Consider the following 15,404-nt stretch of genomic DNA (forward strand, 5'->3'; position numbering starts at 1 on the left):
CACATTAACCCAATTAACCAAGCCAGACCCACATCTGCCATGGAATGACAATCAAGGTGGTTTTTTTTTAAGGAACTTTGTATTTCACCTCCTCCTCAACAACAACAAAAAAAGCCAAATGCCGTACATCAGAACAGCGGCAGCTTTTATCAGTATGCTGTTAAAAATTATTCATGATTCAGACTGCGAAAACTCCTGGCACATCTACTTTCTTGCTGCTTATCAGCTGGAGGTAGCTCTGTGTTTGTGCCCCTAGAAAGGCAAGACCAAGTCAGTTTATCCTGTACCGTACATGCACAGAATCTCCGGCAGTTTGGTACCTCTGTGCCTTAATAGCGATTAGACTGTTGATTTTTAAACAGTGGGGAGCTGGGAAACTTGAAAGATACCAGCAGCACTTCAATTCAAATGGCTTCTTCCTTATCATTTTATTGCACAAGGAATTAAATGAAAATATTTTGGACTTTGCTGGCATGCTTGATGAAAAATCTGTGTTCAAATAGCATCCATGATATTACACAGATCACATTGCTGTAATAACCTATGTACTACTGTTAAAATTATGTGTGATTTCAGGTATATAAGATTCAGTTTATTAGGGTTTTTTTTTTCTCATGGTAGGAAAGCTTATGTTGAGGAAGAGAATGAGTTCATTAGCTGTATGTAGCAGAGCTCATACACTATCGTGGTAACCCCTTGCAAATGCTTTATTCATCCTCTTCCACACAAATTCTCATCGTCTTTATGGACCAGGAAGGATCTAGAAAGCCAGACAGCGCTCCCAACGACTCTTCATAGAGCAGGTTGCACGCCACTGGTAGAGCCAAGGTAGGTCATGTTAGTTGTGGAAGCAGAGTTATTGCCACCCAGTTCCTCCTTCTGCGGGCTGTAACGGCTGAGAGAAGGCAGCTGGTGTCCTGAACAACCTTGTCAATCAGCCCACATGGACCTCATTACTCTAATGAGCCATGGAAGCACATAAGGAACTACTTGAGCTTTGGAGAGAAGAGAGAGATGGACACTCTTGTGCACACATGTGGCTGATTTTGCATTTAATTATGTTGCTGGGTGATCCCAAGGTCTAACCCCATGTGGAGTACCTCGTGGTTATTTGTTCTCAGGCATATGTAAGTGAATAATGCAGCGAGGGCTATGACCAAAATAAATGTGCTCGTCTCCCTGAACAGAAGGGAAGGACTGTTTGTGGCAGCAGTTGCCGTCTGCGTTCCTGGGAGTGGCCTGGGTTCCTGCCTGCGTTTCAGCCACAAGCATGGGTGTCTGCAAAACTACATCCAATTAGCTCCCCGGCAGTACTGTGCGTAGTAGCAGAGGAAGAATCTTTGTCACTCAGAGGAGGTGCGTTAGCCCCACCGTTTCTCTTGTCTCCTTTTTGTTGCGTAGTCTTGCCTGAATATCCAGGTGGAAGCCTGAGCCCCTTCCAAATGCCAGCCTGATGTTGGTCTTGGGCAGGATACCGAGATGCCAGGAGATGAGCTGATTCAGAGGAGAGGTGGTAGATAGGACTGGCGCTCTGAAGGCACCACAGGCTATGCTTCTGGACTGATCTGGGTGCCTGTTTCTTGCCAAAGAAGGGAGAGCAAGGCAGGCCTGGCTGTAGGGTGTAGGCGCTGGCACCTGCCACTCCATGTGGAGCGCTGGGGATGAGTTCAATGTGGGATAGCCCTCTGCGTCCTGTTAAGATCTTTGCACCTAAACATCTGACCCTTGCACCAGGTAGTTGACTTCCATCTCTTAAGGGGGAGGTATGCTTATTTTAATCTAGTATTCTTTTCTTTGCTGTAATGCAAACCACGAGGAGCACCAACTGTGTGGCTACCTTGTGTCTGTGCGAAGTGTATGGATCATCTTCGAAGAATATCCAAGGAGAGGCATAAATTCCCTGCAACTCATAGACAAAATGATAGCTCTTTGCCAGTGTGGCAACCAGAAAAGTTTCTGGCAGGTCTCAAGCAGCTGAAGAAAACAATTATCTTAGCTGATCCTGTAACTGCATTAATATTTGTGTATATTTATAGGACAGAGTATACTAGATTAGCTTTATGACCGTTGGGAGTGAGCCTGTCATTCTAGAGCCGCTTCATCAATGTGCCTTTCACGCTCCATGAGATTAGCAGCCGCTGGAAATAGGAAGAAGGAATTTTCCTTTCTTCTGTCTTAGAAGAGACCCATCATACCATACTCCTCTTTTGTCTTGGCTCGGAAACGGCTTCAGTCTTTAGCAAAACCAGAGAGCCAACAGGTCTTCTTTAAAGAAGTTCCACTCTCACGGGGATCTGAGGGGAAAATATCCTTTTTGCGTGTTTAGTCACACACATCAAAGGAAGGGGCCGTTCCGCTCTCCGTTAGCGCTGTGCAGGCACGAGGCGGTGCAGACACGCCGAGCTCTGCTCCAGCGGCTGCCGGCGCTCCTCAGGCTGTGCCCCCCGGCGGTGTGGACAAAACTTGGCCGGGCAGAGTCCATCGCTCTGCCACGGCACTGCCAGCCTGGAAGAGGACAGGGCCGTTCTTTCGGTGTCTTGGGCGCCGCTTTAGAGCGGAAGCTCCTCGACATCCCGATTCCCAGGCAGGTGCTGCCGGCCGGGATCAGCGTGGCTGCCCGTGTCACCCTGTGTCTGACAGCATGTGCCACAGCTCGGCACGAACGCGTTCCCGTAGGAGCGGTGGGGCTCCCTCCAACTTTTCCCACCTCGCTGGCAGCGGTAACCCGGCTCCCCTTGGAGGGGGCAGCCCCTGCCCGCCCCAGCTGGCCCCCGGGGCCGGGGCGCACGGCGGCGAGGGCCCCCGCAGCCCGGCGCGGTGCTTCGTCTGTCCCCGTGGGGGAGCTGTGCCCCCGCCCCTCCCGGCGGCCCCCGGGGCGGTGCCGCTCTGGCACTACCACGGTCCCGCCTGTGCCGGAGCCCGCTGGGGCGAGGCGGGTCCCGCCGTGCCCCGGCCGAGGGTGCCTTTCGCTGGCGAAAGAACAACCCGCAGCTTCTCAGTCTCGACTCGGAGCCGGTGACTTTTAAACCCCGCTCACCCGCCGGAGCCCGCGGGGGCGACGCGCTACCGCTGATGCCGGCGGGTGGCCTGGGAGCGGCACCGTGTCTGTTTTAATGGGGCAGGCGGGCGGGGTCGGGCCGCGGGGCTGCCCCCGCCGGGCGGGCGGGGCGGGTGCGGGGATTGGCGGCCGGGCCGCCCACCGCGCCAATCGGAGGCTTTGTTTAGGGTTACAGGGAGCGGAGGGGGCGTGCGCCCGGCGGGGCCGCCCGCAGCCAATGGCCGGGGCCGGGGGCGGGGGCGCCGGCGGCCGCCCGGCTCGCTCGCCCCATTGGCCCCGCGCGCGGTCACTCCGGCGGACGCCGCTCCTCGTTGGCTGCCGGTGCCGGCGGCGCCGTGCGTCAATCGGCGCGTTCCGCTTCCTCCGCGGCGCGGTTGGCTCTGGCGGCCGTCTGTCGTGCTGCGCCGCTTCCCCAGTGGCCACTGCGGCCGTCAGTAAAGCGCCGGGTCCCGCCCTCCTCGTCTTGCCGGCGGCGCCGCTGAGTGGCTGCGGCGCGTGTCACTGAAGCGCTGCCGCGCTCCCATTGGAGAGGCGCGCTGTCCGTCGCGCCCATCCCCTCCACGCTCCCACCTCCCGTCCGTCGCGATTGGCCGCCGCGGGTGTCAGTGAGGCGGCTCCCCCAATGGGCGGCGCGGGGTGTACGCCGTGCGCGCGGGGTGGCCGGCCCGGCGGCGGCGGCAGCGGGAGGAGGCGGCGCGCGCCTGGGTCCCGGTCGCGAGGAGGCGGAGGAGGATGTGGCGCGCGGAGGGGAAATGGCTGCCGAAAACAAGCCGGAAGGTGAGAGCGCGGCCGGGCCGCCTCCCGCTCCGTGCCGCCGGGCCGGGCCGGGCCGGGCCTGCGCCGCCGCCGCCGCGGGGCTGCCACCGCGCCGGGCCCTCCCGCGCCGCCCTCCACCCCCCCCGCCCCTGACCCCCGGCCGCGGGGCGGCGGCGGCGGCGGAGGCCGGGCCGCGCGGCGCAAAGTTTGGCGGCGGCGGGCGCCCCCGCGGGGTCGGGCCGGGCCGGGGAGGGACGGAAGGGAGCGGGGGGGGATGGCGGCGGTTGGGCAGGCCATGTGCGGCGGGCAGGCCGCGTGGCGCCGGGGCCGCGGCGGCCGGGCCGGGACACGGGCACGCCTCCCGCCGCCCGCCGGCACGTGCCCGCCCGCCGCCAACATGGAGGCTGCGGCGGTGTGGCCGGCACAGGGTGCGGCGCGGAGCTCGGGGCTCGGCCGCTCCCGGCCTGGGCCTCGCCGCCGCCCGGGGGGTCACGCCGCGCCGGGCTGGGCCTGGCCGCGCCGCCCTCGCCGGCCCCCCCCCTCCCCCGGCCTCGCTTCCTCCTCCCCCTCCCCCCCCCCCCCGCCCTCCCCTCCCGGCGGCGGCGGCGGCGCACGTGCCTCGCGGGCGCGCGCCCGTCACGAGCGGGGCGGCCTCGTCCGCGGCCCCGCCGCACCGGGGCCTCCGCGCCGGCGGGCAGCGGGCGGGCCGGGGGTGGGCGCTGCTGGGGCGGGCGGAGCGGCGCGGCGCCGCCCGACGAGCGGCGGGGCCTGGAGGGCAGCGGGGGGAGGGCCCGGCCCGGCCGCCGCCGCCGCCGGCACTGGCGGGAGGAGGAGGAGGCGGAGGCGGTGGGGGCCAGTCCGGGCGCCCAACTCCGGGCGAAAGTTACCGGCGCGGCGGGGAGCCGGGCGGCGGCGTGTCCGCAAGGGGGTAGCGCTGCTCCGCCCGGCCGCGGCCCCGCGGCCCCCCCTCCGGCGGAGCCGCCCGGCGGGAGCCCGGTACGGGGAGCGGGTCAGGGCCCGTCCCCAGGCCCGCTCGCCTCGCAGTTAATGTCTTTTATTATTAATTTTTTTAATAATTTCCCCGAAGTTTGGCCGAGCCGGCCGGCGGGAAGCGCCAGCGTCCGCTCCCCGACCCCAGCGCCGTGCGCCCCGCCGGCCCCCCGGGCGGCCCCGCAGCCACCCCGGGCGGGCCCGGCCGCCGCTCGCACCGCCGGCGGGGCCGCCACTCGCGGGGCCGCCCTCGGCCCGGCATCGGGAGCGCGGCCGGTGCCCGGTGCTCGCGCCTCCATCTTACCGGGGCCGGGGGAGAGGCCGGCGGCCGGGCCTGTCCCGCCACAGCCGGTTGTGTAACCGAACCGGTGCGTTCGCTAACGCCGCCTGAACTGTCAGCACTTGCAGCTGGGCACGCCAGGTACCACTATTTAATATGGCTAATACAGTTTTTTTTTCCTTATCCGCTACAGCATATGTGCTTCCTCACTTTTAATCCGTTTGCCCTCTTCACCGGGAAACCCTTTCTTAGATTACAAGGGTCGTTATCCTGTCTCTTGGCCTGGATTTCCACTCAAAGAGCTTTGAGAATACCTTTTAAAATTATTTTTATATCGGGAAGGTGTTTGTCATAATTTAGGAGGTATAGAGCCTCCCTAGGCATGGCCACCTTCGGTTTGATTTTTGCCTGCGCCTCGTCCAGCGTGACGTAGGCCCCGTGCTCTCCAAAAATGCAAATTTTAAGTAGTAGTGGTGATTGGGAGTGTGTCAGCTTCATCTTTTATTAATCTCTTTAATGCTCCCAAATTCATTAGTTCCATCTTTCCTGTGGTCTGGAAAACGCTGGGCTTCATTCTTTTCTCATTTGTGTTGAAGTAAATGATTAACTTCGCTGAAGTAGTAGTATGTCAACTGGTTAACGCTGGGTGTAAGTGATCAGAGAGTTAGCGTCTGTCTGGACTTCCTAGCTCAAACTGTGAAGTTTTGGTTCTTTTGTGGATGAAAGTACTGTCACCAAAGCACACTCAGGCTTGATTCTCTTTTCGGGCTTCCTGTGCCAATGTATGATGACATTTTTTTTTTTTTTCTACGTAAAGCGGAGGCTTTGCTATACCCATCCCTGTGCGGCCGTGGCTTTACAGAGCCACGCAGCTCAGCGCTCCTTGATTTGAAAGGTAATTCAGCCTTTACCATTGTTATTTAGTGCAACTTCCGTCATTTTTCATATCGGTAAGTAATTTTTGTGGGCCGTCTGAATGTGTTCTGGCTGAGGAGACGGGTCAGCAGCAGCATTTGCATTTGTGATGTGCATGAGTCGCTGGAGAAACTGGAGAAACGTCTGCTCTGCCCGGTGTTTAAAGGCACCCACCCCATATTGTAATCCAGCGTTTCGCTTGGCTGCCCGGTCCTTGGCTCGCGGCTTTGTACCCGCGCAGAGCACGGGCAGCGTCGCTGAGGCGGGAGCGGAGAGTCTTCGGCTCGGCGCTGGCGCCTGTGGTGTTCCCGTAGTAAGTGCACGGAGCAGCTCCCCGCGCTGACCTAGTTCTGTGGTATATTTTCAAGGAGGTGAGATATAAACCATTCATTCTTTAAACTTAAACTCCACCTGGCGGAAACTTAAACGGGAATCGTTTTAAAGCGTGACTCAAGAATGAGCATTTCACCAGTAGTACAGATGCTGGAGGAGAGCACGCAAGTCGCTTTAGGTTTTTGTTACTTGAAAAAAGCGCGTGTAAATGGCACCTAGCAGGTTAGTTGCGTGGAGAAGCGCTGCTTTTGTTGGGGGGGCAACCCGCTCCATCCACCCAAAGCGGTACGGGAGAAGCGAGCCTTGTGAACAGCAGCGAGCAGCTCTGCAGACCTGCCTGGTTTTGGCGTTGCCCCATCAAGCTTCGGTCAGGGCTCCTCGTGCCTGGCTAGCAGCAGGAAAACCCCAGCAGTAGGTGAGGGCTTGACACGAGGCTGGCGTCTCTGTTCCCTGGCTGCAGGAGACATCTCCACGTCTTGGAAAACCTGGGTGAGTTTCCTCTTTTCTGGTTTTTAGGCAGAATGAAGCTGGGCTTGATGACCAAGCAGCTCTTGCCATCCTTGCAGCAGAGGGGTTTACGGCTTTTGTAGTTTCTGCCGCCTTTTGCGCGTCTGAAGTGCTACAGGACTGACCCTCGGAGGTGCCATCTTGGAAGCTGCACCAGGCTCAGGGCATGATTTGGGGTGGGGGCTCTTTAAATTAAGAAAGGAAAGTGGTTGTTTTTTTTTTTTTTTTAAAGTTCAGAATAGAATGTGGAACCTTTCTTTAGACTTCCGTGTGTTCGTACGGGCAGGTACCTGAAACCGCCAGCTTTAAGGCAGAGCCGTGCCCGTGTGTTTAAGCCGTGCAGCTGGCGCAGGAGCTGGGCGCTGTACTCGTCATGCCCGCTGTGTTCGGTTATATGCAGTTGTTGAATTTGGCGTATGTTAATTCAGGCAGGGTCAAGAGGTGGGCAAGTCAGGAGGTGGAATTTCTCCCCAAAGCTCCCACGTGAGCCGAGGATACCGAGGGAGGATGGTGGTAGGGATTTTGGCAGCTGTTCTGGGTTTGTTGTTCATCCTGACCGAGGAGGCAGTTAGAGCTTCAAATACTATTGAATGCTGAGAGACTGTTTGGGCAACATGCCTTTTGAAAACAAAACATTCTTGATTTGGTTGTTAAACAGCAAATATTTACTTCCCTCTGCGGAAGTGTTGCATAACGTTTTATTACTTAAACAAACCTGAGCTTATTGTGAGCATGACGGATTGGATTTTGTGCCGCGCTTTCTGTACTGCTGTCCTTCTTGGCAAAATTGGACCGTCACGGTGAGGAGGCAGGGTTTGACACTCGGCTCGGTCCGCTCGCTGCCCCAGAATTTTTGCTGAATTTCAGCAGTTGGGATTTTACCAAAATTTCTGTTGACAGGGACAGAGGCAAACTGCCTTCTAGTGAAGCTTCTAGACCCACTCAGAGGGCTGTAAGCCAGCAGGATGGTTTCAGAGGGTGGACTTGGTTTGCTTTTTCCAAACAGCAGGAACTACGTCTGTCTGTGAGGTCTGGGATTTTAGTGGGTTGTTCTTTTTTTTGTTTGTTTTTTGAGTACTTTTGGCATTATAACCATTGTACGTGCAAGATTTTTGATGTAAGGTGTAGGGCTTGTTTAAAGCGCTAGGTTTTTTAAGCCACTTCCACATCTCCTTGTTAATGATTTTCCCAAATGCTTTGGCTCAAAGGTGTTTTTGTTTATTTGTGTGGGGTTTTAAAGCTATCTCTATAGGAAGGTTTTGTACAGATGTTGTGACTCAGATTTCATTTCCTATATCGGGGAACAGTGAGAGGCTTATGTCCAAGTAGGGTTAAACCAAATATTTTTAAAATTTAAGCTTTCAAGACTTGGTGTTAACTTTGTTACTAATACTTTTAAATGGTTCTTCTCAAACAGTGCAGTCCTTTAAAAACACCTGCTTACAAAGACATGTGTTACTGGAGGAAGAGGGAGTACCTATCCTGCCTTTCTGTCCGGGCAGCCTTCAGAGGGAGGGTGCCGTAATGTGACCTTCCTTTTTTAGTGTCCCTTCTGTCTCTGCTTCAATAAACCAAATATATCTGCAGGGGTAAAAAAAAAAAAACAAAACAAAACCAAACCACAAACCCAAACCTTTTCATGGAGTGAAATGAGGCTGGTGGAGCGCGTTGTGGAATACTGTGCCGGTTAATTAAAATACAGTGCTTCCAGCAGCTTCTTGCATCTTCGGTATTTCCTGGCCTCCTTCTCCAGACTTTGCTGAGTTTTTTCTTTTTTGTATCACCCACCCCCCGCCCGCCCCTCATTGTCTCCTGTTTCTGCCTTCCAAGGCTTCCTGCCCTCCTTCAGCCCTCTGTTGTGTTTAACCTGTTTTAAACCCTGTGGGATTTGAAAGGCAAGTATGCCTGCGGGTGCTGGCGTCTCTCTTAACTCCAGTTATTTTGGGGTGCAGCGCTTGCCCTCTTCCTGGGGTGATGCTGGAGGTGCGGATTCATACCGGGGAGCAGTTAGAGCTCTGGGTATGGCAGCAAGAGCAAACTCCCGTTATTGCTGGGAGTGGAGAGCTCAGTGTCCTTCTCCTGTTCCTGTCGCATCTTTGGTTCAGGGGTATTGTTTTTTTTTCCTGCCAGCTCTCCAGGTCGGTTTCCAAACTCAAACTGTTTGCAGTGGTAAGTAATTTCACTAGCCTCAGCCAATACTTTGGGACTTCTGGTGTTGAGAATGTTTGTAGTATTGAAAACTAAACCCATCGGTGGTTTAGTTTTGCTCGGCTAGACTGTTAATAGCCATCCCTCCTTAGCTTCATTGTAGTTGAATTTGATGATGGCATTTTAGTGAAAACCAGAGGGTGAAGGAATTGATGACAGGTCTAAAACAAATGAATTGTTGGCGACAGTGAGCAGTGGTTGAATCATTCTGTTGCGCTTGTCATGTTTAAAAGCAACACGGTGAAAGTCACGCGTGAACACACTTTGGAGCTGCAGGAGAAACCTGAAGCGACGGCACAGTTTCAGCGCTGCCAGGGATTGCTTTTAAAACGGTTACTTTTGTGCCCCTTCTGAATTGAACCAAATTCTCCTTTCTTGTGTGGTTAGCAGGGTGCTTCAAACTGCCTGCTAAGGCGGGAGAGGAAAAGAGGAGCCTGTGAAATAGAGCAGCCACTTTTGCTGGTTGGGGGAAGTAGGCTCCTGAGTGCTGAGCACAGTGATAAATGTACAGTGTAAGAAATAAATAGCTAATTGTGTAAACCAGGCCTTCTCAACCAGCGCGTAGGCTTTCATTAAGAAGAATTGTGCTATCGACTCTTCCCCAAAACGCACCATTTGCAGTTTTACAGAACTGTGTTGTTTAAATTGAATTCAGTTATAAAATGTCAAGAAACTTTCTGCTATGTGAAAAGGATAAAATAACTTAGAAGTAGTGCGTTCCTGACGGGGAGCACCGGGATGCTGATACGCAGCAACCGAGTTTTAGCTACATTTGTATTTCTGAGTTTTAGAATGGGCTTGTAGAGCTTGTCATAGCAAGAAAATAGTTATCACAAATATTCCAAGAAACTAGGCTAGAGTCTGTAACTTGCTAGAGGAGGATTATTTTGTTGCTCGTTCTTGATACTACTGCCATTCCTGTGATCTCCTCCTCATCCTTGCAGGTGTTCCTCGTGTTTTGCTGCCCAGCTGCATGTGTGCTGCTTTGTGTGTCCATCCTCTCTTGCTCCCATTTCAGGTTTTTTACCTTTGCCTGAACTGTTTACTCTTCCCTTGTGTCCTCCCCTCAGCCCCCAGGCAGCTTCTGGGGCTGCTCACGTCCTGTGCCGTGTGCAGTGAAGGATCGGGAATGCCTTGGCTCAGGTGCTGGCTCCCGGCGGAGCCGCGCTGAGAAAGCGGCACTGTAGAGCTGGACCTGGTTATCTTATCTTAGCCACCCTCTATTGATATTTAGAAATCTGCTTTTGTTGCCAAGAGATTTACAACTGTAATCGTCCAAATATTTCTAGAAAACAGACCAAAAGCTGTTGGTTTTGCTTATATTGCTACTTGTTTACTGATTGGAAATGCCAGGAATGAAGTTTAACGATGAGAAATAGCATGCCAGTCCTTCAGATGTTTTGATCGAGGATAATTCTTTGCATTTCATTCTGCCAGATTGAATTGACTGGTTTTGTCTGCATCCAGAGGTCAGCAAGTGAAAGAATGTGGGAATTCAAGGGGACTTTGTACTCCTGCCCACAGCCTAGGACCTAGCAGAGCTGAATCAATCAGTGGGAAATACCAATATGTAAAAGAAATTAATATCTTTTGACTAAATCTGGATATCTTGACTTACATTTTTGTCTATGTCTTTGTATATCTTCAGAAGGACTAGTCATTGGAAGAGTGGCTTTTTGCACAGGGGAGGGAATTGCAGGAAAGCCGACAGGGTTGAGACCCACGGCTCCAAAATAAGGGCGGTGGGCTTCTGCGTTGGGTATTGACATGGCTACCTCTGAACTCCCTTAAATAAGGCATGCAGTCATTTCTTTTCCTTGCGAGGGGGCTGGCACACAGGTTAATACTGCCTTATGCCAGGGGCTGGATGGCTTCGGGCAGCCTCCGCTTGCTCCGCGTGGATGGGTGCCGCATCCGAGCTGTATTTCCTGGGTTCTGCTCAAGCAGCAGTGTGGTGAGTGGCATCGCGGTTAACTGGATGCCCTCCCGTTCCATTTAAGTAGCTAATAATTACATGGTTATTTTAGCTGTTTGTTTTATATGAAAGAGCCTATTTGTAACGTTTAACCACCTTTTACCTCTCTTGTGAGGTAGTTAAGGAGGTGGCCAACCCTAAGTTATCGCTTCATAATAATGGGTTTATAAAACTTGTGTTCGTGATTTTATAGGCTTATTCCTTATATTTATTTCCAGTATAGAACTGTCTGCAAATCAGCAGTTGATCAACACCCATTCAGCCATTTCTGTACTCTCCAATTATATGTTATATTGACAAACTGTGGTAGTTAAATGGTTTCCAGATCTAAATTCACCTTCTGGATCACAGAAGATTTAAGAACCAGTTAAAAGAAAAAAGAACGGGGGGGGCAGGGAGGGGATTGTTTGGAGAGCAGGGGTAGAGCACAGACTCGCTGTGTGATTTGCTGTTGTGCGCTTTAAAGTTTTATGGTCCATGTTGCATCCCTTGGGAGGATAAAGTGCAAGGAGCATGAAGAAACCCATAAAATTACGAAGGGTTTATGTGGTATAATTAATATGGAACTTTCCATGAACTTTATAATAGTTGTACTTTCTTAATTTTACGCAAGTTTCTGCTTTGCTAATAAGTAATCTTGGAAGATTGCTAATGGAACTTAAATTTTGGAGTTTCATCCTGAATTATAACAAGTTACGTTGCAGGCTGCTAGATTTTAGTATATAGCTTCCTTATTGTAGCGTTCTGAATGGGCTGTGCATGTCTTGGGAAGCATTTTTGAGCTGTGGCCAGCTTTGCACTGAAGTCCCCCCGTGTCGATACAGCTTTACTGGCAAATCCTCCTTGTGCAAATGCAGCTTTGCTTGCAAAAGCACTTTTTATCGACACTGGATAGGTTTGCAGGTCACAGTGTTGTAGGTTGGACCCATAGCAAAAATAATACAGGGAAGAAAGTTCAAGTACAAATCTGGCCTGGATTTGGACAGTAAAATCAAATTTGCAGTTGCAGGTTTTTTTTTCCCACACTACAGAGGACATTTTAATTCTAAATAAATGTATACTATTTCCTCTGGAGTGCATGCTGGCTACTCTGAAAGCTTGGCCTGGTTGCTGAGTGATGTTGATTCTCATTCCTCTGCCTTTATCAGAAGACTCTGTAGTAGGTGAGTGGGTACATCGGGGAGACTAGAAATGACAGATTTGATTCAAATGAAAAGACAACCTTCTTTTTTTTTTTTTGTGCTCCACCTCCCTAAAAATGTATTTTGGTTGAAAGGTTTGCGATATTTTTTGTGAGGAATGTGAATAGCAAAGCAAAAGCTTGTTTGGAGGAATGTGTGCAGTGGGGTAGCGGGTCTGCAGGCAGGGGCACAGCTCCCGCGTGGGGTGGGGGATCTGCCAGCGCCAAAATGTGGTCCGAGGGAAGGTGGGGTGGAGGTCCGGGGGTAGCCAGGGGCTGCCAGCACTGTTCCTGCAGCCGGCAGAGCAAGCCTCCTCTTCGGTGTCCAGCTTCCCTGTTTTACCTGCACGGATCTTCCTCCACTCGGGAATACGTCATGAACGGTGCCAGTGGGTGGAAAGGTGAGTTGTAAAGCAAGTGTGCGTGCATCGTTCGGGGCAAGGCACACTCTTGTTACTCCTCACCACTGCTTGGCCCGCTTCGTCCTTCTCCAAGGTCATGCCTGTTCCAGAGGTGGCTGAATTTAGGATTCCCTTCCCATAGCACGATTATTGTGTCTCGTTCTGACCACGCGGCTGGAGGGTTCTTTAACGAGAAGCCTGTCAGATGGAGACAGGCAGCAGTTGTTGTTTTCCAGGTTGGGGGTTTTTTGGAATGAAGAAATGTCATTGCTAAACGCAGAAAAGGGGAGCGTACGTGAGATGTAGGCACGTTACAGGGCGATGGAAATGACCTTCCCTTGCTATAATAATGCAAAAGTACAAGATGCTAACAACAGGAGTCGGAAGGTTTAGAGTCAGCAAGTTCTGGTAACTTCTACCAAAACATTTTTAAGGGATCTATTATCCATAGGCACTTTCTGGATTAATAATACTGGTAATTGATGACAGTGGAAGAAAGTTAATAAAACGAGCTGAATAATTAGAGGTCTGCCAGCCCTGCAAAATAATGGAATGAATGATAGAGGACTTGACTGATACGGAGGTAAGGGGAAGTAATACAATTAATGTCAATTAGAATGTGCCCATGGAAAATAAGCTGATGAGATGTAACTGGGGATGTAGTTTGGCTGATAAAAGCAATAATGTGTGCTGTAAAATACTTTGCCGCCTTAATGAATTGAATGTAGTGCGATGCAATATTTTGAATGAGATGTGAAAATGGTATAAAATTAATGCAGGAAGCGTGAAGTAGGTACCCGCTCACTTGGACGGTGCCTCTGGAAATACTGGTGGGAAAGGCTGGGGGCTGCTGTTGCAATGGGGCCCTACCCGCCTCGGTTCTCTGCCCCGGGCACGTTGCTCTCTCTGCATGGGTAGCCCCAAGTGTCATGACGTGCATGTCTGTGAAGCTTTGAGCTGCCCGGGGTGGTGGGAAATAACAAAGGTGATGATCACATGCGTGGAACGTTGACTGGGAAAAAGATGTGACCAGAAAGCCCTGTAGAGTAATGATCTGAGATATGCAGTGTCAGGCTAGAAATCCTGGAGTGGTATACAAAAAAAACCAACTGAGAGAACCTTCTTCCCGATTCCTTTACCACTTCAGCGAAGATCAATGCTGCCCGACTGCTTGTTCACCCAGGAAGAAGCACGGAGCTGGCAACCCTGTTGATTTAGTCTAACGCAGTCGTACAGGAAAGTTCCCAATAACTCAGGGAGCGCACAGGACTCGTAAATTATAGAGCAGCTCACGTTTATCATACACATCGCTGCTTATCTTGTAAACTCATCTGCTGTGCTTGCACGAGTAGTTGATTTAACAGCATGTATATTGTTGAACTTGACACATCCAAGAGTATAATCAAGCTTTAAAAATACTAGGGACGTCTAGCTGCCGGTTTGCGCTCTTCGCCCGCTTTCTAAAATGATTGTGGGACGGGTTCTCTGGTTTGCTGCAGGTCACGGGAAATTTCTGTATTGTGCGTAATTGCAGGGGAGTTTTATCATGATGCTGACATCTGTTTAATGACATAAATGATTAGATGTGTAAAAGGAAAAAGTTAATGTCCTTTTTCTGTACACTTCCAAATGGAAAATGACTATAAATTAATTTTGTAGGGTAAAATGTCACTGAGTAAGTGTACTCGTATACCGCTGCCCAGCATCTGCCACGCGAAGTGTGGGCATCGTGGAAGAAGGCAGAGATGATGGGTTTTGAAAGGAGAACTAGGAAAGCTCCCAGGCTGTGGCTGGGATGTCCTGTCCTGCTGCTCCAGTTCCTTTTTCTGCAGGGGCTGATTTGGTCCATGAAGATGTGCTGTTCGTGGATGCTTGCATTCTTTAGGTGGTGATAGAGGGTCAGGGTCATGCTTCTGGGACTTCTGCATGCTGTTGTTGGACTTTGGGGGGTTTTGGGGTGCGTCTTTTGTTTTTTAAGGGGAATCAATGCACTTCCTACAATTTTAGCAACCACAAAGAATAGTTTTGTTTTCTTTGGTATTTCTGGTTTTGAGACCCCCAGGTGTGGTGAGGTAGGAAGATATCCATGCCTCTGCCTCACTCTTATGTTGAGGAACTACATTTACTTTCTGAGCTGTCCGTGGAAAGAAAAGTAACCTGTTTTTAATCAGGTACAGCACATTTTAGTTTTAAATGAACTAATGGACCTTGAGCTGCATTTCTGCTGCAGCTTGACAAAATTATAGCAGGTACTGGGGCTCTTGTGCTTATTTACTTGCAAATCCTGTCGAGTGTGAACTTCATTTACGACTTTCCTGGCAGGTCATACTGCTGTGGTCACAGCTTCTGTAACGTTTTGTCGCTATTGCTTGTAAAATTTGTCACTGAGGGAAATAATAAGCTAAAATAGGCATAGGTAAGCACACACACAGGCTCCTCGTGCACAAATCCATCAAAGCTTTTCTCAAACTTTGCAACCACAAGGAATTAAACTGTATTTATACTTCTGAAATAAAGGTGCCATTTCAAGTGAAAGCCGTGTTCTGCTTTGCAATGACAAATTGCCTGCTCTTTGAGAAGTTAACCAGTGGGTTTCCAAGTCCTGTTGTAGCTAGGGTCTGCTGGTGGGAACCATCTGGTCTCCTGTGTCTACATCATGTGTCTTCTCTTCTTTCTAGATGATCATGGGAACAGCAATGGCAGTCATGTAAAAATCTTTTTACCGAAGAAGCTGCTTGAATGTCTACCAAAATGTTCAAGTTTACCGAAAGAGAGGCACCGCTGGAACACTAATGAGGTAG

At 51.5% G+C, this 15,404-nt stretch overlaps 1 protein-coding gene across 9 annotated transcripts in view; it reads left to right on the plus strand.

The window, feature by feature from the left end:
- The window catches only part of CAMTA1 (calmodulin binding transcription activator 1), a 323,207-nt gene that overhangs the window by 15,304 nt on the left and 292,499 nt on the right, over positions 1-15,404 (plus strand). For 6 of the 9 annotated variants that reach the window (XM_040588315.1, XM_040588301.1, XM_040588306.1 and 3 more), the window contains exon 3: positions 15,282-15,400. In XM_040588315.1, coding sequence (XP_040444249.1) covers positions 15,282-15,400 — 119 coding nt within the window. Of the gene's footprint in view, positions 1-3,706; positions 3,836-5,093; positions 5,226-15,281; positions 15,401-15,404 lie in introns of those variants that run through there. The other 3 variants (XM_040588307.1, XM_040588308.1, XM_040588310.1) reach the window with 2 other exon arrangements.

This window comes from Falco naumanni, chromosome 3 (genome assembly GCF_017639655.2).
Source record: "Falco naumanni isolate bFalNau1 chromosome 3, bFalNau1.pat, whole genome shotgun sequence".
NCBI classification, from domain to species: Eukaryota; Metazoa; Chordata; class Aves; order Falconiformes; family Falconidae; genus Falco; species Falco naumanni.